General features: G+C 36.2%; 3 protein-coding genes across 6 annotated transcripts; 2 read left to right on the forward strand and 1 right to left on the reverse strand.

Moving 5' to 3' along the window:
- Window positions 1–216: 216 nt before the first annotated feature.
- LOC120770097 (glucose-6-phosphate isomerase) lies at window positions 217–3,698 on the forward strand. Its single transcript, XM_040097255.1, has 5 exons — window positions 217–613; window positions 1,432–2,014; window positions 2,084–2,323; window positions 2,385–2,916; window positions 2,971–3,698. The coding sequence occupies exons 1-5, from the start codon at window positions 480–482 to the stop codon at window positions 3,156–3,158; spliced, it is 1,677 nt and encodes a 558-aa protein (XP_039953189.1). The 5' UTR covers window positions 217–479; the 3' UTR covers window positions 3,159–3,698.
- Window positions 3,699–3,825: 127 nt separating this feature from the next.
- On the reverse strand, window positions 3,826–6,935 carry LOC120770096 (WD repeat-containing protein 43). The gene is made up of 9 exons (XM_040097254.1): window positions 6,323–6,935; window positions 6,045–6,267; window positions 5,877–5,990; window positions 5,283–5,812; window positions 4,737–5,225; window positions 4,509–4,637; window positions 4,293–4,442; window positions 4,127–4,224; window positions 3,826–4,068 (listed from the first exon to the last, which is right to left on the reverse strand). Exons 1-9 carry the CDS (start codon window positions 6,427–6,429, stop codon window positions 3,914–3,916), a joined length of 1,995 nt encoding a protein of 664 aa, XP_039953188.1. The 5' UTR covers window positions 6,430–6,935; the 3' UTR covers window positions 3,826–3,913.
- LOC120770095 (KAT8 regulatory NSL complex subunit 3) lies at window positions 6,657–12,325 on the forward strand. Of its 4 annotated transcripts, none has more exons than XM_040097252.1 (9): window positions 6,943–7,094; window positions 7,157–7,981; window positions 8,204–8,550; window positions 8,608–9,134; window positions 9,216–9,513; window positions 9,587–9,734; window positions 9,794–10,028; window positions 10,329–11,141; window positions 11,203–12,325. In XM_040097252.1, exons 3-9 carry the CDS (start codon window positions 8,276–8,278, stop codon window positions 12,165–12,167), a joined length of 3,261 nt encoding a protein of 1,086 aa, XP_039953186.1. In that variant the 5' UTR covers window positions 6,943–7,094; window positions 7,157–7,981; window positions 8,204–8,275; the 3' UTR covers window positions 12,168–12,325. The 4 variants fall into 4 exon arrangements, with proteins under 4 accessions (XP_039953184.1, XP_039953186.1, XP_039953185.1 ...); XM_040097253.1 differs by having other exon boundaries at window positions 6,944–7,036; XM_040097250.1 differs by lacking the exon at window positions 7,157–7,981 and having other exon boundaries at window positions 6,657–7,036.
- Window positions 12,326–13,263: the final 938 nt, after the last annotated feature.

Below are 13,263 nucleotides of genomic sequence, written 5' to 3' on the forward strand. Positions count from 1 at the left end.
AAACATTTGTCTATAATTAATTTTTTTTCAAAGATTATTTGATTTTGTTGATTCTGACAAGTGTGATGATGACAGTCAACATAAGCACTGTAATGATATAAATTATTAGCTTTAAATCGGCTACAATAGTAAAACTTACATAAAACTTAAACAAATCTTACGCACCGCATTGTGTGTTTGGCTTTAGTTTTTCATTCGACATTGACAAAGCAACGTAGAGAGAAGTTGAATTTGTTTCGAACGTGGAGTGGGATTGCTTTAGTCGTTATAAATTACAATTCTTCTGGTCATTTGTGGGAACGTTGTTGAGTTGGAATAATTCGAGTTTTCAATTAATTTCTTTTATAAAATAACGAAGTTCTCTACACAATTGTGCATTGTTATATATACTTTATAACGAATTCCAATTTACACTCAGTATTCATAAAAGTCAAATTCTGTGCAATTTTTTTATCAGAAGAAATTATATAGTAATAAAAATGGCAGGACCACTTCCACTGCTTACGGAGGAACCGGCTTACCAAAAGCTACAACAATTTTATAATGCTCATGGCAAAGACATTAATATGAAGGATCTTTTCGCCCGAGATACAAATCGTTTTAAGAAGTACAGGTGAGTAGTCCGGTGTTTATATCGAATGGGTGAAAAATACGGTTACGTGAAAAATTTTGGTTTAGCAGAGAATTTGTAGGTAGATGTATTCTATTAATGTGTATATCCTTAATTGAATATGAGTACATACATATATTGATGTGTACACCAATTTGATAAACATTTTTTATTTTCTGTTTTACAAACGAGAAATTATGCCAACATGTATAATAGTATATGTATGTATTCTTAATATATATTCTTCAAAAAATCAGGTGTTGATTATGTTAGCAATGATTTAGAAGGCGATTAATGATAATATTTCGTTACATGTTTAAACTAAGCGAGTGAATGTATTTTAGACCTTGACGTTGACCTACAGCACACCGTATGTACGTGCGTATTTACATATGTACATACATAAGTGTGTCCAAATGATAATTTATTTTCACCAATTAGATTTTGTTTAGGAAGATTATAAGGCTGCTCTCAACATCCTTTTGCTACGAAAGTTATCAAATTATAATTTTTTTGTTCTATATGTTATACACTAAGCCTTTGAATGTCAGTGGGCAAATGTAAGTCATATGTGAGACATACTTATGTATAATGTATGTTATTCAAGTGAAATGATAAGATTCTCTGTTTAAAAGATCAAAATCTTAAAGTTTTTTTGTGTGAAAAACTTGCTATTAATGAATTGACCTTAAGCAATAATTGCAGAATGATTGAAAATATAATTTACTGTTTTTTTGGTCTGTAAATAATTGTATACTGAATAAAAAAAATTTATACAGCCGTTTTATATTTTTGACTCTTAATTAATTTTATTTTTCTAGTTTGCGTCTTCAAACTCCCAATGATGGCGAAATATTGATTGATTACTCAAAGAACCGCATTACGGAAGACGTATGGCCCCTGCTACTTGAGTTGGCTAAAGCCCGCAAAGTAACTACTGCCCGCGATGCCATGTTCACGGGCCAACCCATCAATATTACAGAAAATCGAGCAGTACTTCATATAGCGCTACGCAATCGTGGAAACGATGCTATCCTTGTCGATTGCAATGATGTCATGCCATTAGTGCGCGCTGAATTGTCACATATGAAGGAGTTCACTAATCAAGTCATATCAGGCGTATGGCGTGGATGTACAGGCAAACAAATAACCGATGTGGTTAACATTGGCATTGGTGGCTCTGATTTGGGTCCATTAATGGTGACCGAAGCACTTAAACCATATTGCAAGGGTTTGCACTCTCATTTCGTTTCAAATATTGATGGTACACATTTGGCTGAAGTGCTAAAACGTGTGAACTATGAGACTACACTATTTATTGTTGCGTCAAAAACATTCACCACGCAAGAGACAATAACTAATGCAACATCAGCAAAGAATTGGCTACTGGAGCACGCTAAAGATGTATGTTATAAAAATATATTATGTTAGACTTGTCAATGCTAATGCATTCTATTTAATTACCGAATTTAGCCTGCCGCTGTTGCTAAGCATTTTGTGGCATTGTCTACGAATAAGGAAAAAGTAACAGCTTTTGGTATTGACAGTAAAAACATGTTTGGTTTCTGGGATTGGGTTGGTGGACGTTACTCGCTTTGGTCTGCCATTGGTTTGTCTATATGTCTCTCAATAGGTTTTGAGAATTTCGAGCAATTGCTCGAAGGAGCCCATTTCTTAGATAATCATTTTCGGACTGCGCCTTTGGAGCAGAATGTAAGTTGTGAATAATTAGCAATTGTACGATGTTTTAATAAAACAATTATATACTTATCAGGCGCCAGTTATACTAGCACTGTTGGGTGTTTGGTATTCGAACTTCTTCAACGCCGAAACACATGCCTTGCTCCCTTACGATCAATATTTACATCGCTTCGCTGCCTATTTTCAACAAGGCGATATGGAAAGTAACGGAAAATTTGTAACTAAGACCGACTCAAAGGTTGTCAATTACAATACCGGCCCAATCGTATGGGGAGAACCTGGCACCAATGGGCAGCATGCCTTCTATCAATTGATTCATCAAGGAACTCGATTAATACCTTGTGATTTTATTGCGCCGGCTCAGACACAGAATCCAATCGCCGGCGGTGTTCATCACAAAATATTATTGGCAAACTTTTTGGCCCAAACTGAGGCTTTAATGCAAGGGAAAACAAAAGAACAAGCGCGCATTGAACTTGAAGCGGCGGGTTTGTCTGGCGAGAAACTTGATGCGCTCTTGCCACATAAGACGTTTACTGGTAATCGTCCAACCAACTCAATTGTTGTAAAGAAAGTTACACCATTCATTTTGGGCGTCCTTATTGGTAACTTATTGATGGAAAATTGTCCAAATAAAAAATAATAATTTTTGTTTTTAGCTTTATATGAACACAAAATCTTTACCCAAGGAACCATCTGGGATATTAATTCTTTCGACCAGTGGGGTGTGGAATTAGGTAAACAATTAGCAAAAGCGATTGAACCAGAATTGGCCACGTCAAATGAAATAACTACACACGATGCGTCCACTAATGGTCTCATCAACTTCCTTAAAGCAAACTGGTAAACTAGATTGTGGACTATTTCAAAATGCACCACATTCAATATTTTCCAGAGGAAGAACAAAAGACCGAAAGCATTTAGAAGCGTAAAAATCATCAAAAAACAGCTATGAGATCACACAAAAACAAAAATTCTGTTAAACTAAAATGAAACACTGCAGCTTAAAATATGGTTTTCACCAGCATGCTTAATGATATTGATTGAAACTTATAATCTAAAAAACTTATAAATTAAAGTCTCAATTTGTATGTGTTGTTCTACAAAATGCTTTTACTTGTGAATGCGTAATAAATTTAGATTAGTTATCAAACGCAATGATGTGGTTAGCGGATTGAAGACACTTAGAAATGGCTGTTAGACTCATTAAGCCTATTAGTAAAGTTACATTCTGGTTTTGTTAACGTTCTATCGTCTGCTGTTGTTGAATGATTATTATTATTAATGTCACAAAGGATTCACTCACGTGTCCTGACAAAAACTATTAGTAATTGTTGTATGTATGTATATCAAAATAAAAATAAATTTGATGTTAGCTGGAAATAAATTGTTTTTCGCTGAATATTTAATTTGTTCGCAGCTTAATTACTTTTGGATCCGAGTTCAACAAACTTTACTTACAAAAATATACAAATTAATAGTGCTTCCGAAGGTTCAAAGGAAAACAAACAAAATGTTGTTAAAAATCTAATGTTTTTACTTATAATATATAATAACATACATATGCTGTTTAAGAAAGAAGTTTTGAGAGAAAGTTTACGATCAAGTTTCCATTTCTTCTGCGTCATCAGCGTCGCTTTCATCATTATCTTCATCAGCTTGATCCATGTTCTCAACGTCCTCTTCAATATCCTCATCCCATTCATCATCGGAGGCACTCTTTTCGCCTGTATCTTCGATTTCAGAGTCCGAAGAATCTGAAAACAATTATTAAAATTTTTGTTTTGCAGGAAAAGATATTTAGAGCATATGTACCATTATCCTCATAGACCAACACATTTGAACTGTTTAAATTATCCTCATTAGTGTTGCGTTTTATTTGATTGATCAACAAATCCAAACGTCCAGCAACCCTGCGAAGAAAATATTATAATTAGTTGCATCAGTTCGAGAATATTTCGTAATAATAAAATAAACAAACTTCGATAACTCCTTCAGACAATTCACGCGATGTTCTATTAAACCAATGCATGGACCGAATTTATTTAGAAGATCTTCAGATCCCAAAGCCATTAGTTGACTGGAATGCGTCTGGACAAGGATTTTAAGCCAATCAACTGCATACTCAACACTGCAATGTATTTATGCTATTATTTCCAAAATTTATACAATTTTCAGAACTTTAGGTATTACTTACTTCATGCGTTTTTGTTGCATAAACTGAGTTAACTCATTGACTAACGGCCCTACGTATTGCACAGGTAGTTTGTGGAGGGTCAGTTGAATAGTTTTAATATCATGCGTATGCAATACAGAACGTAGAAGACTAAATAGGGGACAACAAGTTTGATAAATGAATTAATGGTCACTTCTTCAATACCATATAATCTTATAATATTATATGAAAAAATAAACTGATACATACACATTATCTTTGCTGTGTAAGGCCTGCACTAGCAACTGAACTTTGCTTTGAGCTTGGGGTGCTCCAGTACCAGCAACAGCGTTTAAATTCAAATTTTGTAGTCGGGACTCCATTGGCATTTCTACTGCTTTTAACTTCTTCTTTGGAACTGTAGCCGAAGATTTGTATTCTACGTCGGCTTCATTGACGATTGGAGTAATAGTTTTTTGTGCGTCACCAGCTTTTCCTTCTTTTTTTGATAGTTTCCCACGCATCAAGTATAACGTTTTTGGGTCGGTGCGTATGAGCACTTGCAACTTTTCAGTGAAATTCGGAGTCAAATGTTCAAAAACCAGAAAGCTTTTGTTTCCATAACCGAAAATTAATTCTTGTGGGCGACTGCTGTGCTGTAGTGATACGGAAACAGCTGGTATTGGAGCAATTACTGTTGCACTATCTGACGCAACCTCTATGGTCAACTTTGGTTTAATTGGTTTTTCAGGTTTAATGCTGCAAACACACTTAATTTAGGATAATCTGATGGAACAAAAATAAATATATACTTACTTTTCTACTGCAATAAGGTACATATGAATCACACCACTGCGTGTTACACTCGCAACTCTTACATTGCGATCAATGTCTACTTGACAAGTAAGACAGTGTGCTACGTCTTCCATAATTAGAGTGGAGCTAGCATTTTTATTACGACCTTTTTTCCCAATTTTCCATATACATATTATCCGTTCCATTCGTGATGTGCTTACGACGTATTCGCTGCTCCCATCTAGTACCAACGAATTCATCAAATTAATGTCGGATGTGTGTCCGGTAAACGTTTGTACTAACTCCTGCGTGGCCACTGAATAAACTTTAATTTGGCGACCTCCGACAATCAAGTTATTTGATAATTCTAAATAAACAATGCTGTACGGTTTCTCCGGCCCCACTGACCAAGATGAGATTTGCTTTTCCTCAGATAGTGCCCATTTTATTATCTGACAATCTTCTCCACTACTATATAAGTGACCTTCAGCATCTTGAGTAAGGCAGGTAACTTTTCCACTGTGTCCTTCACCTTTTAAGTTTCGCTCGATCTGCATATATTAAAAGCGTATATGTTATATGAATTTTACTCAATTTTTCATTAGAAGGCCTTACCTTGCCTAAAGCGTAAGAATAAAGAGAAATGTGTCCATTGCTAGTACCCAGCGCCAGGTATATCGCTTCTGTGTCATGGTTTGGACCGTTGTGTGATTTTCGAGTTTTTTTCGCCTATTTTGGAAATACTGTATTAAAACAATTCAGAAAAATAGATAACTAACAAACCTTTTTTCCTTCAGCACTATGTCCGGTTGAAGAAGTAGTTATAACCCACGTGAGAGCAGTACAAGGACCCGACAATTGGAGATTGGGTGTGTACTCCTGCCTTAGTTCGTTGGTTTCTGTGTCCCATATCCTCAGAATACCTTGGTCGTTGATGAAAGCAAATAATTTGCCATTAGGCGAAAAGCCTAACACGTGCTGTTGTCCTAATGCCATCGCGAATGTACTTTAAAGACACAAATTTATAAATAAATGCAGTTTACGCACTTGTCAGTTCTTACCGTTGCCACTTGATTGAGTAAATAGATTGAAAATATTTTCTACGTTCTCTGGCATTTGTCTTACGCAAACAGTAATGAAAAAATTTGTATAATGCATTGAATTTCATTCCAAAAATTTAACCCATATTCACACAATAAAGTTTTAATTTTTTTTGTATAATACAAATATTTATAGATTTTTATATGGATATCAATGAAATATATAAGTAGGTTTTCTATGATCTGGCAGCGTAAAGAAAAGTCACCATACCATGGCATGCATTCAACATGAGCACAATGCCAATCATTGAGATGTGATTTTTACAAATTAAAACGCATACAACTTTTTAATGCAACTTTTAGAATACATTCTTTGGTTAATTATTCACACAACTAAATTTCTATCCTTTTGGTTAGGAAATCACAAATTTTTGCAAGTCGCGATTTTAATTATTTGACATTTGATGACAAGTTGTATTATTAGTTGTCAAAGTTGTTATCGGCAGAGTGTTGGATGATGTGCTTAATAAGTGCACATTGCAAAAGTTCTTACATTAAATGTTTCAGTTTATAATACTATTGAAAAAATTACAGACGTGAAGCAGTATTTACTTAGGTGGAAAACTACAGGTGATGATGACTTCATATATGAAACTGTTCGAAGACTTTTTACAGCGCAAAGAATGTGATGGAACTCGCACAGCATCTGGTGCTTCTGATGATGAAGATATAGAGGTAACAAATTTTGTAATTACTTCGTTAATCGCAGAACGACAAAAACAGTGCCTCAATAGTAAACCCTACTTGTGAACATTAAATTTTTAGATTTTGAGCTAATTGCTTATTTGTTTATAGATATTGTGGAAAATAATGGTGAAATTCAAAACAATCTATTACAACACTTAGTGAGAATGAAAAACAATGATGCCACACATAACTAAATATAGTTTATATTGAAAAGTACAAAAATGTTCTGTCTGTGGTAAATATCAAATACTTGTGTTCTACCACCATTGAGTGTTATTATAAACCATATAAATTTGAACTGCATCTAATAATAAAAGTGGGTTTTAGTATACCAATTTAGGGTTAAAAAAGCTATGGTTGAATAGAAGAGGTTCTCCAGACTACGAATAAATATAATTATATAGAGAAAACATGTACTTTTAATGGTCGAAAATTCCAATTTTAAACGCAAATATATCGAAAACTACAAGTTTCCGGAGGCTATAATATATTCTTAAACTGCAGAATCCATACCCATTTCAACTTTAAAATCATAGCTGGATGTAAACTTTATTCCCCATAAAAGTAATAAATACAAAAAATTGAAAATTTTATGTTAATTTTTAATAATTGATGTTTGCAGTCTGCACCATTTGATTAATTGTAAAAATGTTTAAAATTTTATATATGGCAACTACATGTAGTGACGCCATATTGCGAAAAAGCTAAGTAGTGATATAAAGCAAATTGTTCAATAATAGTGTTTTGATGGAAAGAATTAACCTTTATTAAAGAGAAATAAATTTATAAAATATTATTGGAAATTAAAAATGTGTTTGCACTATATAACTCTATACCAAATGAAATACTTAAATGCTTTTAGTGTATATTTTTAACAAGCTGGATCATTAACATCTCTATTCATTAGCAAAAGTACTGAGCAATCCACAAAGTGTAATTCTCTAAACTATAATCCCAATAAGATGAAAGATATTTATTCATTAATAAATTGGCATATTTTTATGTATTGTTAATATTTTTTGCCCGAATATTGAAAAAAGTCAATCTTTTTGTGTCATTTATAATATACATATATATATTTATCGTATATCAATAATTAACTGTCGTAATGTCACAGAAAAATATGTAAACTGTCGTTATCCCATGTTTTTTTAGCATAAAAACTCATCTTTTGAATCTGTGTGTGACACTCTTAATTCTATTAGTGGGAGTGGTGGTAATAATAAAATGGAACATAGTTATACGAGAGATAACTCCCGGCCAATAGGCAGTGTTACCACTGGTTTGTTACCAGCTCGCACAATACTGGTTCGACGTACGCCACAGTGCCCTTCCTGTCATACCCATCCCGAAGAGCATGATTTTGAAGATTTTAATCAGGCCAATGTGCCTTCATACAATGAAATAGCGGCCAAAGAAGCAATGAATGAGTGTTCTCGAATCGCTAAATACGTTAAAAATAATAATCCAGACGACGACGATTGGGAAGCACGTATTAACCAGTAAGTACAAAATTATTAACAACATTAGCAAAACATTATTAAGTAAAATACTTCTAGAATTGGTTGGAGTAACATGCAAAAGACACTTTTCAATAAAGTAGCAAATATTTTGGATAATGATCAATTAGGACGTCTAGCCAATGTTAATCGTCAAAACGAATCTATGCAGCGTCGTGTTGCAGTCGATAAGTCTGCTAGTCGAATGCGCAGAGCGTTGACTGCTGTTGCCTGGGACTCGCGACTCACACAATGGTTGCATTGTATGTTAATGGACTCACTTCCAGCAACATATATGGCGTCTTATTTAGATATTTTGCAAACATTAAAATCTAAATTGCCAACACTCATGGATAAAATGTTATTTGGACGACCGCTAAATGTTAGTCAAGAACTTCTGGCGCCGGTAATGAAAAACAAATGGGAGCCTATTGTTAGTACGAAGACCCGAAAACTAACACAGAATGCCGTAATTGTTGCTCTGCCTTCTGTGCCTACCAGTGGTCCAGTACCTAATCGCCTTCAAAAATGGTATCATCAATTGGCTAGCATAACACAAATTGTACAAGTAACTTTACCATCGAATGGTAAGTACCCAAACGCACGTATAGTCTCAACTATACATATGTTAAATTATCAATTTATATAAATTTTTATTTAATTCGCAGTTACTCACATAGTTCGGCAACCATTAGAGCAAGTAGCAGAACAAATAGTGTCAATAACTCGAGTAAAAATACAAGAGTTGCGCAACGAAAATGCTCAGCGAAGTATCATATTGATTGGATTCAACGCTGGCGCTGCTCTTGCTTTGCAAGTGGCGATGTCAGAGAATGTAGCATGCGTAGTGTGTATGGGCTTTGCTTATAACACATTTAACGGAATTCGTGGTACTCCTGATGACCGCTTATTAGACATAAAGATACCAATACTATTTGTGGTTGGCCAAAATTCAGCAAAAACAAGGTAGAGGGTATATAGAAAGACTTCTTTCATGCCACATTTACTAAAAAGTTAATTTTGCAACTTTATATTTCAGTACCGAAGAAATGGAATCGCTACGTGAAAAAATGCAATCGGAAAGTTCTTTGGTGGTGGTGGGGAGTGGAGATGATGTTCTACGCGTTCCTAAAAGCCGTAGGAAGTTAGATAATGTTACACAGTCGATGGTAGACGCTATGGTTGTGGTACGTTTAATTATGAATTAGATCGTCAAAAGTGTTAACTAATTTATTTTTGTGTTCAGGACGAAATATATGAATTTATAAAAAGAATTCTCACTAATCCACCTGGACCACGGGTTCCAACAACAATAACTAGTTTCGTTAACACTAAACAAGGACGAAACTCAATTAATAACAACGCTGGTGGTAGTAGCGCTGAAGGTAATGCTAAAAATGGATCTTTACAAAGGAAGCGTAAAAATGATGCTATGAACTCAGATCAAGAAACGCCAGCGAAGACCAAATATGTTAATTCAAGTATGTCACAATATTTTGTTAAATCTAACTTTTATTATAGTATAACAATACTAATCAAATTTAACAAATACTTAAATATTTAATTTTTCATGAACTAATCATCATCATATGACATCATTTGAATTTTCCGTTTCCTTCAAATCCCTTCCATATTCAAGCCAAACTGAAAAAAGTAAAAATCCCAGAACCATTCCAAGTGAAGCGAAAGGGTAAAATTGATTTTTTATTACTTTCAACAATAATTTGTGATGAATTCTTTTAATTCGAAAGGTTAATTTGTGTTCCTATGTATATTTGCAGTCGGCCGACCTAGAACGCGTCCCCTGATAGCATCCACAACTACTTCAGCTAAAACAACATCGACTGCATTGGCAGGTGGTACTTCCAAAACTGCTCAGGTACAAAAACAGAAGACACAGTTATCAACAAATTCTTCTATTACGAACGATGATCTGAATATGGCCATACAGTCAATATTGGGTGATGGGAATGAACAAGATGGTTCGATACAGAACTCCGGTAACGACACTGCTCAAGGTGCACAGAAAATAGTAACGAATTATGAAATTGTTGCACCATCAAAGTCTACTCCAATAAAGACCGCATTAATGAATCCTCTGCAAAAGCAAACTCTTCCGGCTGGTGCAAAAATAAAGATGATACCTTCTAATCAATTCGTGCAACTGAAGCCGCCCTTGCAATCACAATCGAAAATTTATACAATAAAAACGGCGTCGATGCAACAGAATAGCACATCTGGAAATACAAACATCGGCAGTATTGTATCAACATCACCAACTGGCAGTTCCGTTGCAAATCATCAACAACAGATATTCACTTTGAAATCTCCCAATGGTCAGACGACGCAATTTGTTACAGCTGCACCACCTGGTACGGCTCAGCAAAAGTACACTGTCATGAAAAATGTAAGTGGTGGAACCACACTGCAAATAGCAAACGCAGCTTTTAGTGGCATAAAAGGGAGTACGCCAAAAGCTTCATCCACCTCCAATATGGATCTGTCAAACATAATCGATATGCCAATTGTGTTTGCTGATAACGATGGCAATCTGTCTGATTCGGTGGCTTCTTCTACCGCATCTGTCAAGTCAGGTGGGTACTTCAAATCTTTCGTTTCTTCTGTAACTAATAAATTGCATTAATCTTTTTGTAGCCAATACTTCCGGTGTCGGGCAACTGATTATAAGTCAGAAAATTATTAAAGAAGCTACCTCCACTGGGTCTAGCACGACTGGTATTGTGACCACTTCGCCTAAGACTGGTGGTGGCACATATATAATTAATAAAACCATTGGAAGCCCAATCTTACAACAAACTACTCAAACCTCAGTCAATAAGCAGAATAAGGTAGTTTTTATCAATCGTAGCACCATGAAACCGTGCCCGAATATTATTTCCCGATCGAATGTCGCACAACAATTGCCGAAATACACTAAGGTTGTTGTAACGAATCCGAAGACATCTGCAACAACACTTGTACCCCGTCCAGCAATGCAATTAACGACGACTCAACTGCCAGTGGGTACAGCTAGTGGCAGCAGTCCACTTGTGTCGTCTGTGAAACAGGTGAATTTACAGACACTAAAGTCTCCAGTTAGTATTGGTGCGCGACAGACATCAGGCATACTAAATGTTTCCACAAAGTCGTTACCACAAGTGCAAATTATTAGTACAACTGCTGGTGGGGCAGCCATTCCTTCGACTGTGGGCAGTATCACTAACACCGGAAATCCTACAGCTACAAGTAGTGGTAGCAGTGTGTTGAACGACCGCCCTCAAATTCGAAATATTGTTGTAAAACCCGGAGGATTGAAACAAATACCAGCTTTGAGCTCGCACGTATTTAATCGAAATTTAACGGTTCGTAAAATGGTAAATATCATATCCGGCACAAACCCAGTTAGTTCATCCTCAACCGCACCTGGTGTATCCATAGTAGCTCAGGCGACCACAGCACAGGATAGTGGTCAAAATAATGCCGCTGGCTCAACATCATCTATACAAACCTCACCGAAAGTTATAACTTTAAATCCGATTAATCCGTCGGTTTCCATCAGTAGCTCTGCATCCGGCAATAGTAACAGTACGGCCACTAGCGCCCAACCAAAGAAGGATTGATTTTATCCTCTTTAAAAGTGAACTCTATTGTTAATTTAAAAATTATTTAGCTTTAAAAATAGATACATCTTTATATTTCATCTCATTCATGTTCAATTCGTAGTTTGACTACTTCCGCATAAATTTACTTAACAATAAAACATTTAAAAATAAATATATATTTTACCTTTTATTTATTCAAATTTATAATCCAAAATATAAGCAATTCTTTTTTTATTTGTATCTTCAATTACAACATATGTTACACTCATGATCATACATATGTATGTATATATGCAATCATCCGCTTAGCAGTAACGCGACAAGCCTCAAGAGTTTATCATGATCGCTTTTTTCAGTTTTTTTTTTATATAGAGCCAGCTACCGTTGAAGCCACCTTGTGGCTTTCAAATCACACCACTGCTCGGCGTGAGCGTCACCTAAGCACTGGCCAGGCACGGTGCCTGCTTTTCTTATATAGAGCCAGCTGGCAGCCAGCCACCTCATGACTTCACATCACATCACTGCGCGGCGTGAGCCTCACCTAAGCACCGGCCAGGCACGGTGCCCGCTTCCTTTATATAGAGCCAGCTGGCAGCCAGCTACCGTTGAAGCCACCTCATGACTTCTCATCACATCACTTCGCGGTGTGAGCCTCACCCAAGCAGTGGCCAGGGCCGGTGCCTGCTTTTCTTATATAGAGCTAGCTGGCAGCCAGCTACCGTTGAAGCCACCTCATGACTTCACATCACATCACTGCGCGGCGTGATCCTCACCCAAGCACTGGCCAGGGCCGGTGCCTGCTTTTCTTATATAGCGCCAGCTGGCAGCAAGCTTCGTCACAGCGACATCACTTCCCGACGTGAGCGTCATCACAGCAGCATCACTTCGCGGCATGAGCGTCATCTATGCACTGGCCAGGCACGATTGCTGCTTTTCTTATATAGAGCTAGCTGGCAGCCAGCTACCGTTGAAGCCACCTCATGACTTCACATCACATCACTGCGCGGCGTGAGCCTCACCTAAGCACTGGTCAGGCACGATGCCTGCTTTCCTTATATAGAGCCAGCTGGCAGCCAGCTACCGTTGAAGCAACCTCATGATTTTCAAATCACAA

The sequence above is a fragment of the Bactrocera tryoni genome, chromosome 3, assembly GCF_016617805.1.
Source record: "Bactrocera tryoni isolate S06 chromosome 3, CSIRO_BtryS06_freeze2, whole genome shotgun sequence".
NCBI classification, from domain to species: domain Eukaryota; kingdom Metazoa; phylum Arthropoda; class Insecta; order Diptera; family Tephritidae; genus Bactrocera; species Bactrocera tryoni.

Coding starts and splice junctions, on each gene's coding strand:
- LOC120770096 (XM_040097254.1), bottom strand. CDS start 6,429: ATGAAATTCAATGCATTATACAAATTTTTTCATTACTGTTTGCGTAAG. Junction 4,443..4,508: donor ATGCAACAAAAACGCATGAA/GTAAGTAATACC, acceptor AATACATTGCAG/TGTTGAGTATGCAGTTGATT. Junction 4,069..4,126: donor GTTGGTCTATGAGGATAATG/GTACATATGCTC, acceptor AATTGTTTTCAG/ATTCTTCGGACTCTGAAATC.
- LOC120770097 (XM_040097255.1), top strand. CDS start 480: ATGGCAGGACCACTTCCACTGCTTACGGAGGAACCGGCTTACCAAAAG. Junction 614..1,431: donor AATCGTTTTAAGAAGTACAG/GTGAGTAGTCCG, acceptor TTATTTTTCTAG/TTTGCGTCTTCAAACTCCCA. Junction 2,324..2,384: donor CTGCGCCTTTGGAGCAGAAT/GTAAGTTGTGAA, acceptor TATACTTATCAG/GCGCCAGTTATACTAGCACT.
- LOC120770095 (XM_040097250.1), top strand. CDS start 6,935: ATGATGACTTCATATATGAAACTGTTCGAAGACTTTTTACAGCGCAAA. Junction 9,735..9,793: donor TGGTAGACGCTATGGTTGTG/GTACGTTTAATT, acceptor TTTTGTGTTCAG/GACGAAATATATGAATTTAT. Junction 10,029..10,328: donor GACCAAATATGTTAATTCAA/GTATGTCACAAT, acceptor GTATATTTGCAG/TCGGCCGACCTAGAACGCGT.